General features: G+C 40.4%; 1 protein-coding gene across 1 annotated transcript in view; it reads left to right on the top strand.

Moving 5' to 3' along the window:
• USP46 (ubiquitin specific peptidase 46) overlaps nucleotides 1-12,679 on the top strand; it is a 29,882-nt gene extending 17,203 nt beyond the window's left edge. The window contains exons 6-9 of the mRNA XM_088130734.1: nucleotides 1,019-1,102; nucleotides 3,023-3,220; nucleotides 6,390-6,468; nucleotides 7,349-12,679. Coding sequence (XP_087986860.1) covers nucleotides 1,019-1,102; nucleotides 3,023-3,220; nucleotides 6,390-6,468; nucleotides 7,349-7,450 — 463 coding nt within the window. The 3' untranslated portion in view covers nucleotides 7,451-12,679. The remainder of the gene's footprint in view (nucleotides 1-1,018; nucleotides 1,103-3,022; nucleotides 3,221-6,389; nucleotides 6,469-7,348) is intronic.
• Nucleotides 12,680-13,734: the final 1,055 nt, after the last annotated feature.

The following is a 13,734-nucleotide window of genomic DNA, read 5'->3' as shown; positions in this document are numbered from 1 at the left end:
TTTCTAAACTAAACATCTGTTTGTCAGAATCAAATTTGGGCAATATTAGTGTTCCTTCTTACCACTTTTATTTCACGCTTGATCAATTGCTTTAGCTCCTTGGGCAGGTAAGTTACCTGGCCTTATCTGAAAGGACACATTTTATTTTGGGCTTAATTGTGAATACAGTGGGCTCCTTCATCCAGATGCTTTGATGTCCTTAGATAGGGTTGATGCGTGATGCAATATTTTTCTCAAGCTGCAGCTTGAAATATTGATGATCTGGAGACTGCTTTGTCTAGCTCACTATTTTTCAGTGTTTAAACTTGGCACTTTTAAGGTGTGGACTTCAACTCCCAGAATGCATGCATGCTGGCTGTGGAATTCTGGGAGTTGAAGTCCACACATCTTCAAGTTGCCAAGGTTGGGAAACATTGCCCTGGGATATAAGAGGGAGGTAAGTGAAGACACAGTGCGTTACTATCGCCCATGGTTTCCCAAACTCACCCTCTAGAAAGGTAATGTCAACTAGTGAATGGTAAAGTCTGGGCAACATGAAGACCACCTGGTTTTCTTCCCTGTGATTTTTCCCCCCTGTAAATTTGAGTTTCTAACATTTTCTCCTTTCCTGGGCTTCCTTCATGTTTTTGTAACTGTTACCCCATAGTTTCTCCAAGGTCATCTCTAGGGCTTTCTACAGTTTGACAGTCTTAGGAAGTTGCTGATCATTTTTACCTGGCGTCTTTTATTGCTTTTTATGGTTTTTATGTGCATGCTTCTGTTCTATGCCTGGCCGGCCACCCTAAATTGAGTGGCCATATGTATTTGTCAAATAAATGAATACATCAAGAAATTGCAGGAAGGAGGGGAGCGCTTCTACCTATGCATCGGCAACTGTGTAACAGCATCCCAGACTTGGCGTTTGTGCGTGCACGAGTGTGACTCATGAGCTACCGTAAAGCCACGCATAATAAACAATTCACAGCCAGGTCTGTGCTATCCAAAAACATCTAAAAATTGGTACCTCTGTTCTTTTCAGAGATTTCAGCAACACAGAAACGTTGTGTAGTGAACAGAAATACTACTGTGAGACCTGCTGCAGCAAACAGGAGGCTCAGAAACGGTATGTGAAAGGTGGTTGTCTCATCTCTGTGCAGCTTAGGTTGCCTTTTTGGGGCAGATTTTAAAGCAGCAGTTAAAACAAATTGGAATCTTTTTGGCTTTAGGCCCTGCTGAAGACAGTTTTTTTACTATATAGTTTCCTCAACAGATGTTGGAATAGAATCTCAGATAAAGCACAGTCCTGCCTGTTTTATTAAAATAATGTTTCTGTTTACAGAAAGGTCTCGGCTATTTCTGCCTGTATTCATCCAGAATCTCTTCCTGTTCAGCCTCTAAACCCAGTTTGTTCCCTCCCATAATTCCCTGTTCTCCTCTGGATCCTGGATCTCTGGGTCTGTTAACTTCTGATTACAGATCTATTCATTATAATGCATTCCCTAACAAACTTCACAGACATCCAGAATGGAAGTTGCATGGTAGTCATCCAGAACCTCCATTGATGTATTTACTGGTCCATGGAGTGCCATAAAAGTCCGTCTTACTTTCTTCAGGGCACAAACTCATGTGTAGTCATTAGAACCATTAAATTTATAGTTCAACTGAGAACATGTTTTATAGAACACATTGGGGTAGTGTGTAAAGGTGATGCATTTATCTAAACACACACTGTTTTGTATTTTAGTACTCATCTTATACTTTTGTATTCTAATTTATTTTACGCTATTTCATCTCATTCTTTTATCTTTTCGTTTATTTTATCTTACTCTATGTTATCTCATCTTACTTCATTTTACCTCACCTTATTTCATTCTCCTTTACTGCGATTGATGCCCATTGTTTCTTGATATGGTCAGTTGACGAGTGAATACGATTCCCGTCCACGGAAGGTTGTATTCAGAAACACAAATGTTTCCTTCCTTCCTTTGATGGTAATATTGGCCCATGTGAAAATCTGGCATATTTCTCCTTCTCCACGTGGCTCTCAAAAGTTGGTTCTCCACAAGCAGGAGAATGAGATGGTAGAGTCATAAAATCACAGTTTGCAGACTGGGCATACCATTTGAATTCCCTCTCATGGTAGTGCATTTTTTTAGGAACTATGTATTTATGGTTAATTTCCAGCTCAGGTTTTCTTCCATGGATTATGCATAGCTCTTTCTGATCCCCTCTTTATAATCCTCACATCCCTGTAAGGTAGGTTAGGAATGTTGCTGATTCTCCCTGCAAGCAGAAAGACAGCATGTCCAAGAAAGAGACTGGCTCACCCTCTCCTCATGGGAGTCTTTTTTCCTATGCTTAATTTTGTAAACACAGGAACTTCCACTGAACAGTATCTTCCAACCATAGTGTGAAGCAATACAGTGTTTGGTCCATTTTGGGTCTCTGCAGTCGTATTCTCATCCTTGTTCTGCTGCGTATCCAGTAATACTTTGTTGAGCGGGACCCATCAGTTTCCTGCACGCTGGATTCCCCAAAGATCTGTGAATGGATCCCATATCTCTGTTAGGAACCAAGAAGTTATTCAGCCCTTTGAATGTTCAAGTTGATTCACATCTCTTATAACCGTGGTGCTTTGACAGGGCAGGGGGGAGAATGAAGAGAGGGGATAAACAACCATTTTATTGTTCTGAACAGCCATAGATTTTGTTTTAAAAGCAGTGTGGGGGTTTTTTTTTCTTTGAACAAACCTTTTCTAAGTAAAAGTGCTAATTGTTATGGGGAGAAGGAGAAAAGAGGTTTGTAGTACTGTATAACTTTAATTTATACACCCACCCATAGAATAAAATGCTGCCTGTGTGCATCCTTCCCTGAACTGGTACCCTCCAGGTATGTTGGGATTGCAACATCCAGAATTCCCAGCCACCATGCCCAGGGTGCCTCATGGTTAGGGGAGTCCCAAGACACCTAGAGGATCCCCAGTTAGGGGAAGGCCGATCAGAGGGTGCCTCCTTCATTCCGTATTCCTCTTCTGGCTTTGTAGGATGAGGGTTAAGAAGCTGCCAATGATCCTCGCCTTGCACCTGAAAAGGTTCAAGTACATGGAGCAGCTGCACCGGTACACCAAGCTCTCCTACCGAGTGGTCTTCCCCCTAGAGCTGCGACTCTTCAACACATCTGGGGAGGCCATCAACTTGGACCGCATGTACGACTTGGTGGCTGTTGTTGTTCACTGCGGCAGGTAAGTTGCCCTCCGTGCTCTGTCAGGAAGGAAACCCGACGTAAGGAATAAGGTGTGGTCTTCCCTCTAAGGCTAAACGCAGCTGATCGAGTGCCTGCCCCTCTGTTAGCCAAATAAGGGTCCCTTCTCCTGCCAGAAGAGTTTTTATGTATCCAGGCACTCCTGAAGCATTCACAAGTAGGCAAGCTAGTAAAGTTAAAAATAATGATCCCTTTTGGTGGCCCAACAGGCCCTTGGTGGGTTCTAGAATTTACACTGCAGGAGATAATATTGGTTGTGTAGAAAGGGAGAAAGAAAAGGGAATTAGCCTGCTCAAATTTTCAGAAGGAGGAGATAAGGCTGCTGGATTGTTTTTTTGTTTTTTGTTTTTTAAATTCCATTTGCATTTAGTGGGAAAGAAAGGAGTGAGAAGGTCACTTCTCTTTTCCATCCTCCATCAATATACGGATAGTCCCAACGTATGTCACTGTTCCGTTCCTGGACTTTTGCATAGATGGGTCACCAATTTTGTGCATACCAAAACAGCTGCTCACCATGTTTGTGCATGAGAAAAATCTGGCTGGTGAGCATTACTTTCTTTACATGAAGGCAAGGTCACATTAAGCATGTCTTGTGTAACCCGAGCATTACCCCCATGTACCTGTAAAATGCTCAGGTTTGGAAATGAACCTTTTCATAGAAGTAGCTTATCCCTTTTGCACATTCCCCAAAGTTGGATTTCCCTTCCTATCATGAAAGCATTGAATGGAGCCTTCTACCTAGTCTAGGAGCATGGCTTAGCTTGATAACAGCTGTCAGACAGATGTTTTCTACATCAACTGCTATCTTATCTTTTAGAGGACTACAGACTGACCTGGTGAGAAGGAAGGAAAGAAATATTTGTGCTGGAGACAAAAAGTTGAGGAAAAGTACACTCATTCATGCTCTGTTTTTAAGCTTCTTCAGATAACTGATGGCTGATTGCTAGGTGCAGAATGCTGGACTAGGCATTCTGGTCTCATTCTGCCAAACAGGAAGACAGCTACTTCAGTTTCTGAGCAGTTTGTTAATATAAGAACACTTGTGATACTCAGTCCAAAATGCCTTATTTTTCTCCAGGTCACATTTTCTCACTGCCTGGGGTGGGGACTCAGGGGTTCAAGAGTTTTGCAAATTTGCCTTGGATGCTTTGGATAATCACCCATAATGTTTGGTGTCTTCAGTGCCAGGAATAAGATGGTGGAGATTTGAATTAAGAGCCCTTGTTAGAAAATATGCTCCTGTGCATAAGTTGAGGGTTGAAAGAATAATGAGTAATGAAGTTGCATAACATCACATTAAAAGTAAAATAATATGCATATGATAATAGTTGATCTGGTTGCAGGTAGCTCGCTTACCATCCAGGGGTAGCAGAATTGTATTGTATTCAGAATAAAAGCTAGGTTTATGAAGAGATGCCTGAAGACAGAGAAAACTCACTTCAATCTAAATTACATCTTGGGGAGTGGAAAATCAGAGACAGAGACAGGGCATTTCCTTTGATTCTTAAATCCAGAGATTCCTTTCACTAACAATAGGCCAGGTGAGAAATAGACACAGGACCAGCATGTGAAGATCCCACCCTTGATCTGTCTCTCATCATTGGCTCTTATGGTCCAAATAGCCCTTAGGTGCAAAGAGATGATTAAGTCCCTAACAAAAATAAAGATTCAAATGTAGTTTTTCAGTGAAGGAGTTTTCTGTTTGTTTTAAATGAATAAGGCAATATGCAGAAGTCCACATGGTCTTTTAAAAAGATCAGAAAGTCTTACATGACATGGAAAGTCTGCATGACATGGAAAATCAGCACTTGGGAGGAGACCTTGAATTTTTTGACACCACCCTCCCCTCCCCGCAGACACTCCGGGTGGTAAGCAAACAGTTGATAGAAATAATGAGAAAGTGGGGAATGCATTTTATTTATGTATTTATTTATCGTACAACTTTTCTATGCTGCCTTCTTAAACAACTCTGGGCGTTGAAGCATAACTGACACCAGCTGATGATGGCTAACAGCTACAGTGGCGAGAAGATAGATTCTCTAAGGAAAAGGCCCATTCAGTGCCAGTTGCAAAGGCTGGAGCAGGCTCTGGGGAGAAAACAAATTTATCAGCTGAATCGGTTTGCAAATGGTTTCTTAATCCAGTAGGAAGACTGGGAGGAAGCTGGCCTCACAGTTTGGCTGTATACACTGTGTTTAAAAAGGGGTGGCTGAATACTCTATGTAACAACATTCCTCCACACTGAAAACTAGATGTTGGGTGTAATGTTTAAAGAGCCATTTGGGGTTTTTTTTTTAGTATACTCAATCTGGACTGCACAGCACAGCCCTCCTCTCTTTACTCAACTCAGCCTGGTCAGGCAGTCTAGCAGAAGGGCGCTACTTTAGTCTCCCTGCATCTGTCTGATACGTTCATGGGACTGTTGGGTAGGATTCAGTCATCCCTGCCTGTTCTAACATCCCAGATCACTGTTGTCTAAACATCTCTTTCAAAGTATTTAGATATGTTCTGTGTCTGTATGTTAATAAGTGGAGATGGAGGAAGAGACAAGTGCCAGTGAGAGGCCTCTTGAGCTCATACGTGCAAGATGGCAGGAGGAGGAGAAATGAAGTCTGTAAATGTAAATGGTCTGGAGAGCCAGTTTGGTACAGTGGTTAAGGTACCAATTTAGAAACCAGCAGACCATGATTCTAGTCCCACCTTAGGTGTAAAGCTAGCTATCTGGGTAACTTTGGACCAGTCACTTTCTCTCAGCCCTAGGAAGAAGGCCATGGCAAGGCACTTCCATAAATGTTGCCAAGAAAACTGCAGGGACTTGTCCAGGTGGTTGCCAGGAGTCAAGACTGACTTGAAGGCACACCTTCCCTCCTGTGTCTTCCGTACTCCTTCCCTTTTTTGGTCCATTTACCATTAGAACAATTGAAGATGGAGGCTTGTATGGAGAACTTTTAGCTGCAGACCTCGCTACTCATGTATGAAAGAGGGAGGGAGAAAGAGATTCACTGTCACTCTTGGCTTCTGCAGCAACCTTCTAGGAAGAAGAGGATGTCAGCGTGGATGTTTCTTGTTTTACTTTTATGTTTAGGAAATTCTCCAGGATTTCTCTGTGTTTTAAATTTGTGGCTTTTTCTTCCTTTCTTCCTTTTTAGTGGCCCTAACCGTGGACACTATATCACCATTGTGAAAAGTCATGGCTTCTGGCTTTTGTTTGATGATGATATTGTAGAGGTTAGTACACCAACGATTTTAAGCAAAACTACAGAGCCTGTTTATGTGACACAGCATTTAACTTGCTGAAAATAGTGTCCTTGTTCTAAGACCGTGTTTCTCAACCTTGTCAATTTTAAGGTGTGTGGACTTCAACTCCCAGAATTCTCCAGTCAGCATGCAGGCTAGGGAATTCTGGGAGTTGAAGTCCACACATATTAAAGTTGACAAGGTTGAGAAATACTTTTCTAAGGAATAGAACCTTTTCTGACCATACCATGAGGATACCCCTGACCCTTTACAGCAATTTATACCCTACCCTTATAACTCTGCTTGCTAATGGAAGTTCACCTCAGAAGTTCTGAGTATGATTTTATTTGTTTCTATTATCAGAATCATCTGCAGAAGGGCTGCAAAATTTCTTACAGCTGCCATTGCTTTACACAGGAAAATATTGTCTTAATTTAAGGATTATGTAAAAAATTCTTTTTGTATTGTTTTATGTCTTTTTGTCACATGTCACTGACTGCAATAATGTTATCAAATCAGGAATCATTATACTAATATATCATTGTTATGGAGAAGAGGCAAAAGAAATTTTTGCCAAGAATCAGTTGAATTCACATAAAAGACTTTGATGAAGCCAAGCTTAATGAAATTTGAGTTGTAAGACTTTCAGACCAGAGATATCAACTAATCACCTTCTTTCCAACAATGAGGAACAATTTTCTGTTTATATTGCAAGTACAAAGTGTTTGGAAAGAATTAGCTAACCATTTTGCACCTGGTCATCTAGTTTGCTGAAACCTGAGGCCAGATCACATTGCTGAAATTGATATCATGTGTTTATAGCAATCTTGAACTGTTTGATAGCTTCTCTTTTCTTCTTTTCTCTCCCCAGAAAATTGATGCACAAGCTATTGAAGAATTCTATGGCCTGACTTCTGATATATCAAAAAATTCAGAATCTGGATATATTTTATTTTATCAGTCAAGGGAATGATTGGGAAGACTGTGACTTTCTCCATACTAGAGGGCATCCTGACCAACACTGTTAACTGACTACTCTGTAGACCTGTCCAATACAGCCCCTGCAGAATCATTGCTTAATTATTGACTAAAACTCCTAACTTATGACTAGAAGGTTCTCCCATCCTAAGTTATCAAGAAAAAGAACAAATGTATAGAGACTCATGTTCATCAGCTGAATCCTGCTGAATTGAGGTATACTGTTGGATAGGCATTTGCATCACCATTAAGGACCATTTCTTCACCATTTCTGAAGTTCCATTCCTTTTCACCAGTGATTTGCAGACTGTCTTGTGTGGAGTTCTTGAGTTTCTTAGATGCTTCATGAGTATTCCTCAATGATAAGATCACTCATAATGAGAGCAATCTATAAGGTAGCTGCTAAGATCCCTAATAGAACAGGTGGCTCATTGCTGATCCCCAGAGGGACGGAGAGAGAGAGGAAGGAAGCTGTGTTTAAAGAAGCAAGAATATGTTCCTCTGCAAGGAATAGGACCAGCTGAAGACATTTCACTCAAGCCACCCCTTCCAAATCAGAAACTATAATTGATACCAGTTCCCTAAAGCAACCTTTCCCAGCCTCTATACTTCTCTAGATGTTTTGGGCTGCCATTTCCACCATCCTTGAACTTTTCACATGCTGTTCAGGGCTGGTGGGAGTTGTCTAAAACATCTGGGGCTACCCAGCTCTGGGAATGCTGATTTTTCCATCTGATTTGCCCCATAACTACAACACTGAGCTTTGACTGGAGTTATAAATGTATTTTAAGGTGCACACATGTATTTTTTAATTGATGAATCCCAGCAAGCCTGGCTAGTACATTATATAAAGTGAGTTTAAAGGGGCCTTGTGATAAGTGTTTCTGAAAAGAGAGCAATGGATATGAAAAACATTTTTGTGTTGTAAGAAAAATCATTGCTTTAAAGGTAACTGCTGCTCATGGTAAGAGGAAAGGAAAGGTAAATATTTTTCCCAAGGCTTTGGAACTAGGATTGGACTGGATTATTTCACATGGTATTTTCCTTTAGAGAGCTGTTCTTCCCCTGGTCCTTCTAAGCTTTGGGTTATTGAAAAAGAAGTCAAATTGGCAACCTCAAGACATTCATTCACTCAAAAGGGTTTTAGTCTCACTTGAATCAAATCATGCTGTGGATCCAATTTCCCTGTTTATTGTGGGACAGCACAGATGAAACAAGCTGGCCCTTCAGATTCTAACTTAGTAATTGAGGTTTAGGAGATTTGGCACTAAAAAAGAAGGGAAGCTATTTCTCCATGTTAGTTTCATTGCAGAAGTTACAGTTCTATTCTTCACCCAGAGATACCCAAAATTTGGTTCTTGCTTATTCAGATCTGGGCTTGTATCAGTCTCATGCGTGATGCCCAAGAGTTACACATCCAGTTATCCAGTAATTACCACAATCCAAAGTTCCATGAGATTTAAACACACAAGCAGAATCCCATATGAGCAGGGATTTTTAGTTCTCCTCCCTCTTGGAAGATTCCACAAGTGCGCATATTCTGCATGTTGCTAGATTTAACTGAATAATGGTGCTGAGTCCTGCAGAGTGCCAGATTTCAATAAATTTCACGGACTGCACAGAAAGCAAAATGGGATGGCATCTTCTAGAGCTTCCCAAGTTCTGTAGTTTATTTCACATTTGCAATAAGAGACAGTTCTTCTGTCTCTGCATTTTAGTATGACCAAGAAATGGAATGTTGGACAAGTAGAATGGATTCCAATTTTGAATGCTCCCATTCAGTTCAGTGTCATAAAGTAAATGGAGGATAAGTGGCAAGATTGCTAAAGGAGGCACGGCATCACTGATACGTGAGTGTTTTTCAATGCTAAAAGATAAATTTAGCATCTATACTTTTGGTGTCCCTATTAATTTTGCCTGAACTTTCTGTCCTAAGAAATAGAGCAATGTTTCTCAACCTTAGCAACTTTAAAATATGTGGACTTCAACTACCAGAATTCTGGGAGTTGAAGTTCATATATTCTTAAAGTTGCCAAGGTTGAGAGACACTGAAATAGAGGGTTGATTTGCCGTGGTGCCCATCAAGTTTTATGTTGCACAATAAACAGGCTGCAGTTGGAAGCGGGTTGTGAATATACAAAACTCTCTTTCCTTCAAAATGATATGGTCACTTCATTTGCAGGACAGCTTTAATCCTGGCCCCAAATATGTTCCTGAATTAACCCTTTCACTTTCCTCTTGTAGAATTGAAGAACTGGCAGTCAAATCCAAGGGAGAAATAAAATGTTGTAGTAAAAAGCATCTCTGATGTAGCAGCTAAATATTGGGGTATCTTTGTGCGTCCCCAGCAGAACCTGTCCTTTTCTGATGTGATCATTAGGATCAGCCCTCTTTGCAGGGATGAACCATGATTAGAACCAGCTGTCCTGCATATTAGCTACCACGTATTTGTGATTATCTTTTTATGATAACTTCCTTAAAAATGGTAGAATGGCCTGCAGCATTTTTAAATGTAAATAACTAAAGAGGAAAGGAAAGGACTTCTAGTTTGCTAAATTAATGGCTCTGAAATTAGGGTGTTGAATTGTCTTTACTCACCATAACATTTAAATGGTGATGTACTGTATGCTAGGAACAGACGTTGATTCAAGCAAAAGGGTGTCCATCAGAGATCAAAAAAGTAAAAATGGCAACCACGTAAACATTGGACAAGTAGCTGCCACCTTGACATTTTTGACCCCTTCCCCTGGATGCCCCAGCCAGCAAAATAAAGGACATAGGATGCAATCGGTTGAACTCACGTGGATCTGGGTAGGGATCTATGCATCAATTCAAGAGAGGAAATTTAGAGGGGACACAAGATTACAGCATTTCTTTCCTGTGGAAGAAGTGCATGTAATTATTAGAAAACAAGCCCATTTAGTGCTTTCTGACTAGAGATCTAACACAGCTTGCTGCTCTGCTGCTTATTGCCTCATTCATTGTTGGAGTTTTAATCTCAGTTGGTCTTCTGAGAGTGAAAACCTTTCTTTGGTGCATGTGCAAGTCGTCTTTTTCACATAATGGGGATTTTATAGTATTAGTTCTTGCTAGATCTTACATTTTGAACAGCAGAATAATTCTGTGAAGCACTTTACTTGGATGAAGAACAAAATCAGGTATGTTTTTATCTTTAAGATCCAGTAAAATGTTTGTTTCTCTTGTGATCCAACAGAAGAAAACCAAATTTAGGTTTCATTGGTTCATCCAGCTCTGCATACAGGCGCCAATATATTGCCATGAAATAGTGACTCTCCGCTCAATTCCAGATCAAATGAGATTTTAGCAACTATTGCACACGTACTTCCCAAAATGTCCATGTTCAGAAGAACTAGAAGCATGTTTTTTCTGTTTCCCAAAAAACAAACACATCTCATACTTGCTTAATACTGTTAAAGGCGCAAAGACACTGTACACTAAGTGTGGAATATAACACCCCTAGTGTACAGCTGAAATAAAACGTATAGTATTCATATTAAAAAGTTTTTGATACGAGTTTTTATCTGTAGCTCATAAGCAACAGACTTATACACAGTCTTATATACAGACGCAACACTTAATTATTCAGTGTTCAGTTCGTGGTGGCTGAGCATGTTAAGGGACTCAGGTCTGCTTGAGATAAAATGAGCTAGGACATCGTGCTGTGCCCTTCAGGTTTGCATCCTCCTTTATTTCCACTGGGGCCAAAAGGAGAAAGCAGGGCTGCAATTCCAGTTTAAACAAATCACAGTGCCCCAGGATATCAAACTGTAAGAGTTAATCGTTCATTTAAATTGCAGTTAGGAAACCACCTAAGATGATTTGGTCCTGATTTGAATTAAAGTAGTGTTTTAAAGAAATCACTTTCTGAGTTTGAATATACAGGGGGACTATGGTTTGTTTATTTAAAACTGAACATGAAGGCCTTTGATCTCCCCCTGCAATAAGAAAAGTGGGTGGGAAAGGGACAGGGTGATCCTAAAATTGACCATGGTTCATTTACTTGGCAGGTAACCATGGTTTCCCAGGCCTTTGTAAGTATTGTACTTGAATCAATGAAAATTGTGTGTCTGGTGTCCACATCTGCAGAGAACCCTTGATGCAGCAGTCATCAGGTGACCAGCAAGCATGTGTAAATCAACTCACAGCTAGTATATTCCCGACCCACTTCTTGCATCAAAGGACATAAATATGATGCTACTTCTCATGTAGGTTCTGAAATGATAAATGACCTTGTTTATCCAGGAACTGGAATCGAGGCTGTGTGCACTCAAGGACACCTAAGTGAACAGGCAGTGTAGCATTGACTCTGATGGGGTTGGGGTGTTGTCCTTTTGTGACTAAGGCCTTTCACTTGCATTGCTATGTTGCACAGCATTTTTCTGAGATGCGGCCCTCACTTTTCTGACTGGCCAGCTCTCTGGTGGTGATGAGTAAATGCACTTTCTAGTTTGATGTTGATCAGTGTAATACAAATGTTTTGTATGTTGCAACGGTTGCTGCCAAACATTTTTAAAATATCTGTTCAACAATTTTTTTAAAATAAAAAAGGCTACCCTTGATGTATAACTTGAATATTTTGAGCAGATGTTTTATGAACAGAAGTTTTGCATTACTGGAGATTAAAAAAAGAAAAAGTGAAAATTAGGAGCCAGGGTACATTTGTGTCTTACAGTGAATATGATACTATTTTTGTGCTATATTAGAAAGCTAGAAGAGGAAAATAACACTTAAATATACTATGCCAATCTTTCTGTTTCCCTGTCTCACAATTTGAGGATAATAAATTAAGGTATTATTGCTGGTCGCACAGTCAGCCAGATGTTTAGACTGGATTTAGCATTTTTATCCACCTATCGAGTCTTTCCCAAAGATCTGGGATAGGCAGATGTTTTTATTTGATGGTGTTAACGGTATTGTTGCGGGATGTAAGCTGTTCCAAGTAAAGCTGCCTTTTGCAACTGACTGATGGTGATTTTATCAATGCCAGTGGTCTTCAAATGGAGCTCCAAATGTTTTGGGATTGCACCCAGTGTGCCTATTACTATTGGTACGATCTTTGCTTTCTTTTGCCACAGTTGTTCTATTTCTATTTGCAGGTCTTTGTATTTTGTGATTTTCTCCAGTTCTTTCTCTTCTATTCAGCTGTCTCCATGTACTACAATGTCCACTATCCAGATGTTTTTTGCCTATCATCATCATCATGGTTGCACAGTCAACCAGATGTTTAGACTGGATTTCAGGATGTAATCCTTCTAAACATGAACTTCATGACTGTATCTATAAGCGTGCTGAATTATGTGATTCCCTGCTTGTATACATCAGAAGTATAGGTAGATCTGACAAGTGGATCAAGTGGAAAAATCTAGTCCCTTTCCACCTCAGTTACATCTCATGAAACCTTCTACATAATTAATGTGGCCTTTATCAGGATCAGGGCACACTGTTTCAATTTCACCAGCTTGCGTCTTAAGTATGCTTCCTCAGAAAGTCATTCCATTCTCTCTGGTGAACTCACCCATGATTTTTGGTCACATAGGAAGGTGTAAGACACATTCCCTGCTCCCTGCACAATACTCTGGCTTCCTCCACATTGCTGGATTGAAGATTGAAACCCCAAAGAAATGATTATCTGGCTCTTCTCTGCCTTGGTCAGGCTTCACCTGAAGTACTTTGTTCGTTCTGCACATCCCAATTTAAAAAAGACTATTTAAAAAATAAACTGGAGCAAGTTCAAAGAAGGGTTACTAAGATGGTGAAAGGATGGAAACCAAGTCCTACAAGGAACGATTAAAAGATGTAGAAATGCTTAGCTTCCAGAAGAGAAGGTCTAGAGGGGGCATGATGGCTGGATATAAGAAGGGCAGTCACCCTGTAGAGGGTTAGGGCTTATTCTCACTTGTTCCAGAGGGTAAAACTAGAATTAATAGGATGAAACTTCAAGGCATAAATACAGATTAGACATTAGGTAGAACGTCTTGACAATAACAGCTCTCAATCAGTGGAACAGGTTACAGCAAAGAGTGGCTTCTTCCCCTTCACTGGAGGTTTTCAAACAGTCTGGATAGTTCTCTCTCAGTTACGGTGTAATGAACCCTACAGTGTGCAGGAGTTGGACTTGATGACCTCTTAGGCCCCTTCAACTATGGTTCTATGTTTGACATGTTAAAGAACAAATGTTACAGTATTGAGGAACTAATTAGCAATGAATTCTGAATGTTTGTAAGAGTCTTATCCTGCTGTTTTCCTGTGAGGGATATG

Source organism: Python bivittatus, unplaced genomic scaffold (genome assembly GCF_059951505.1).
Source record: "Python bivittatus isolate LINGU-HERP-01145 unplaced genomic scaffold, Pbiv_v1 ctg000070_np1212, whole genome shotgun sequence".
Lineage (NCBI taxonomy): Eukaryota > Metazoa > Chordata > Lepidosauria > Squamata > Pythonidae > Python > Python bivittatus.
This window is presented reverse-complemented; position numbering and strand designations above follow the sequence as displayed.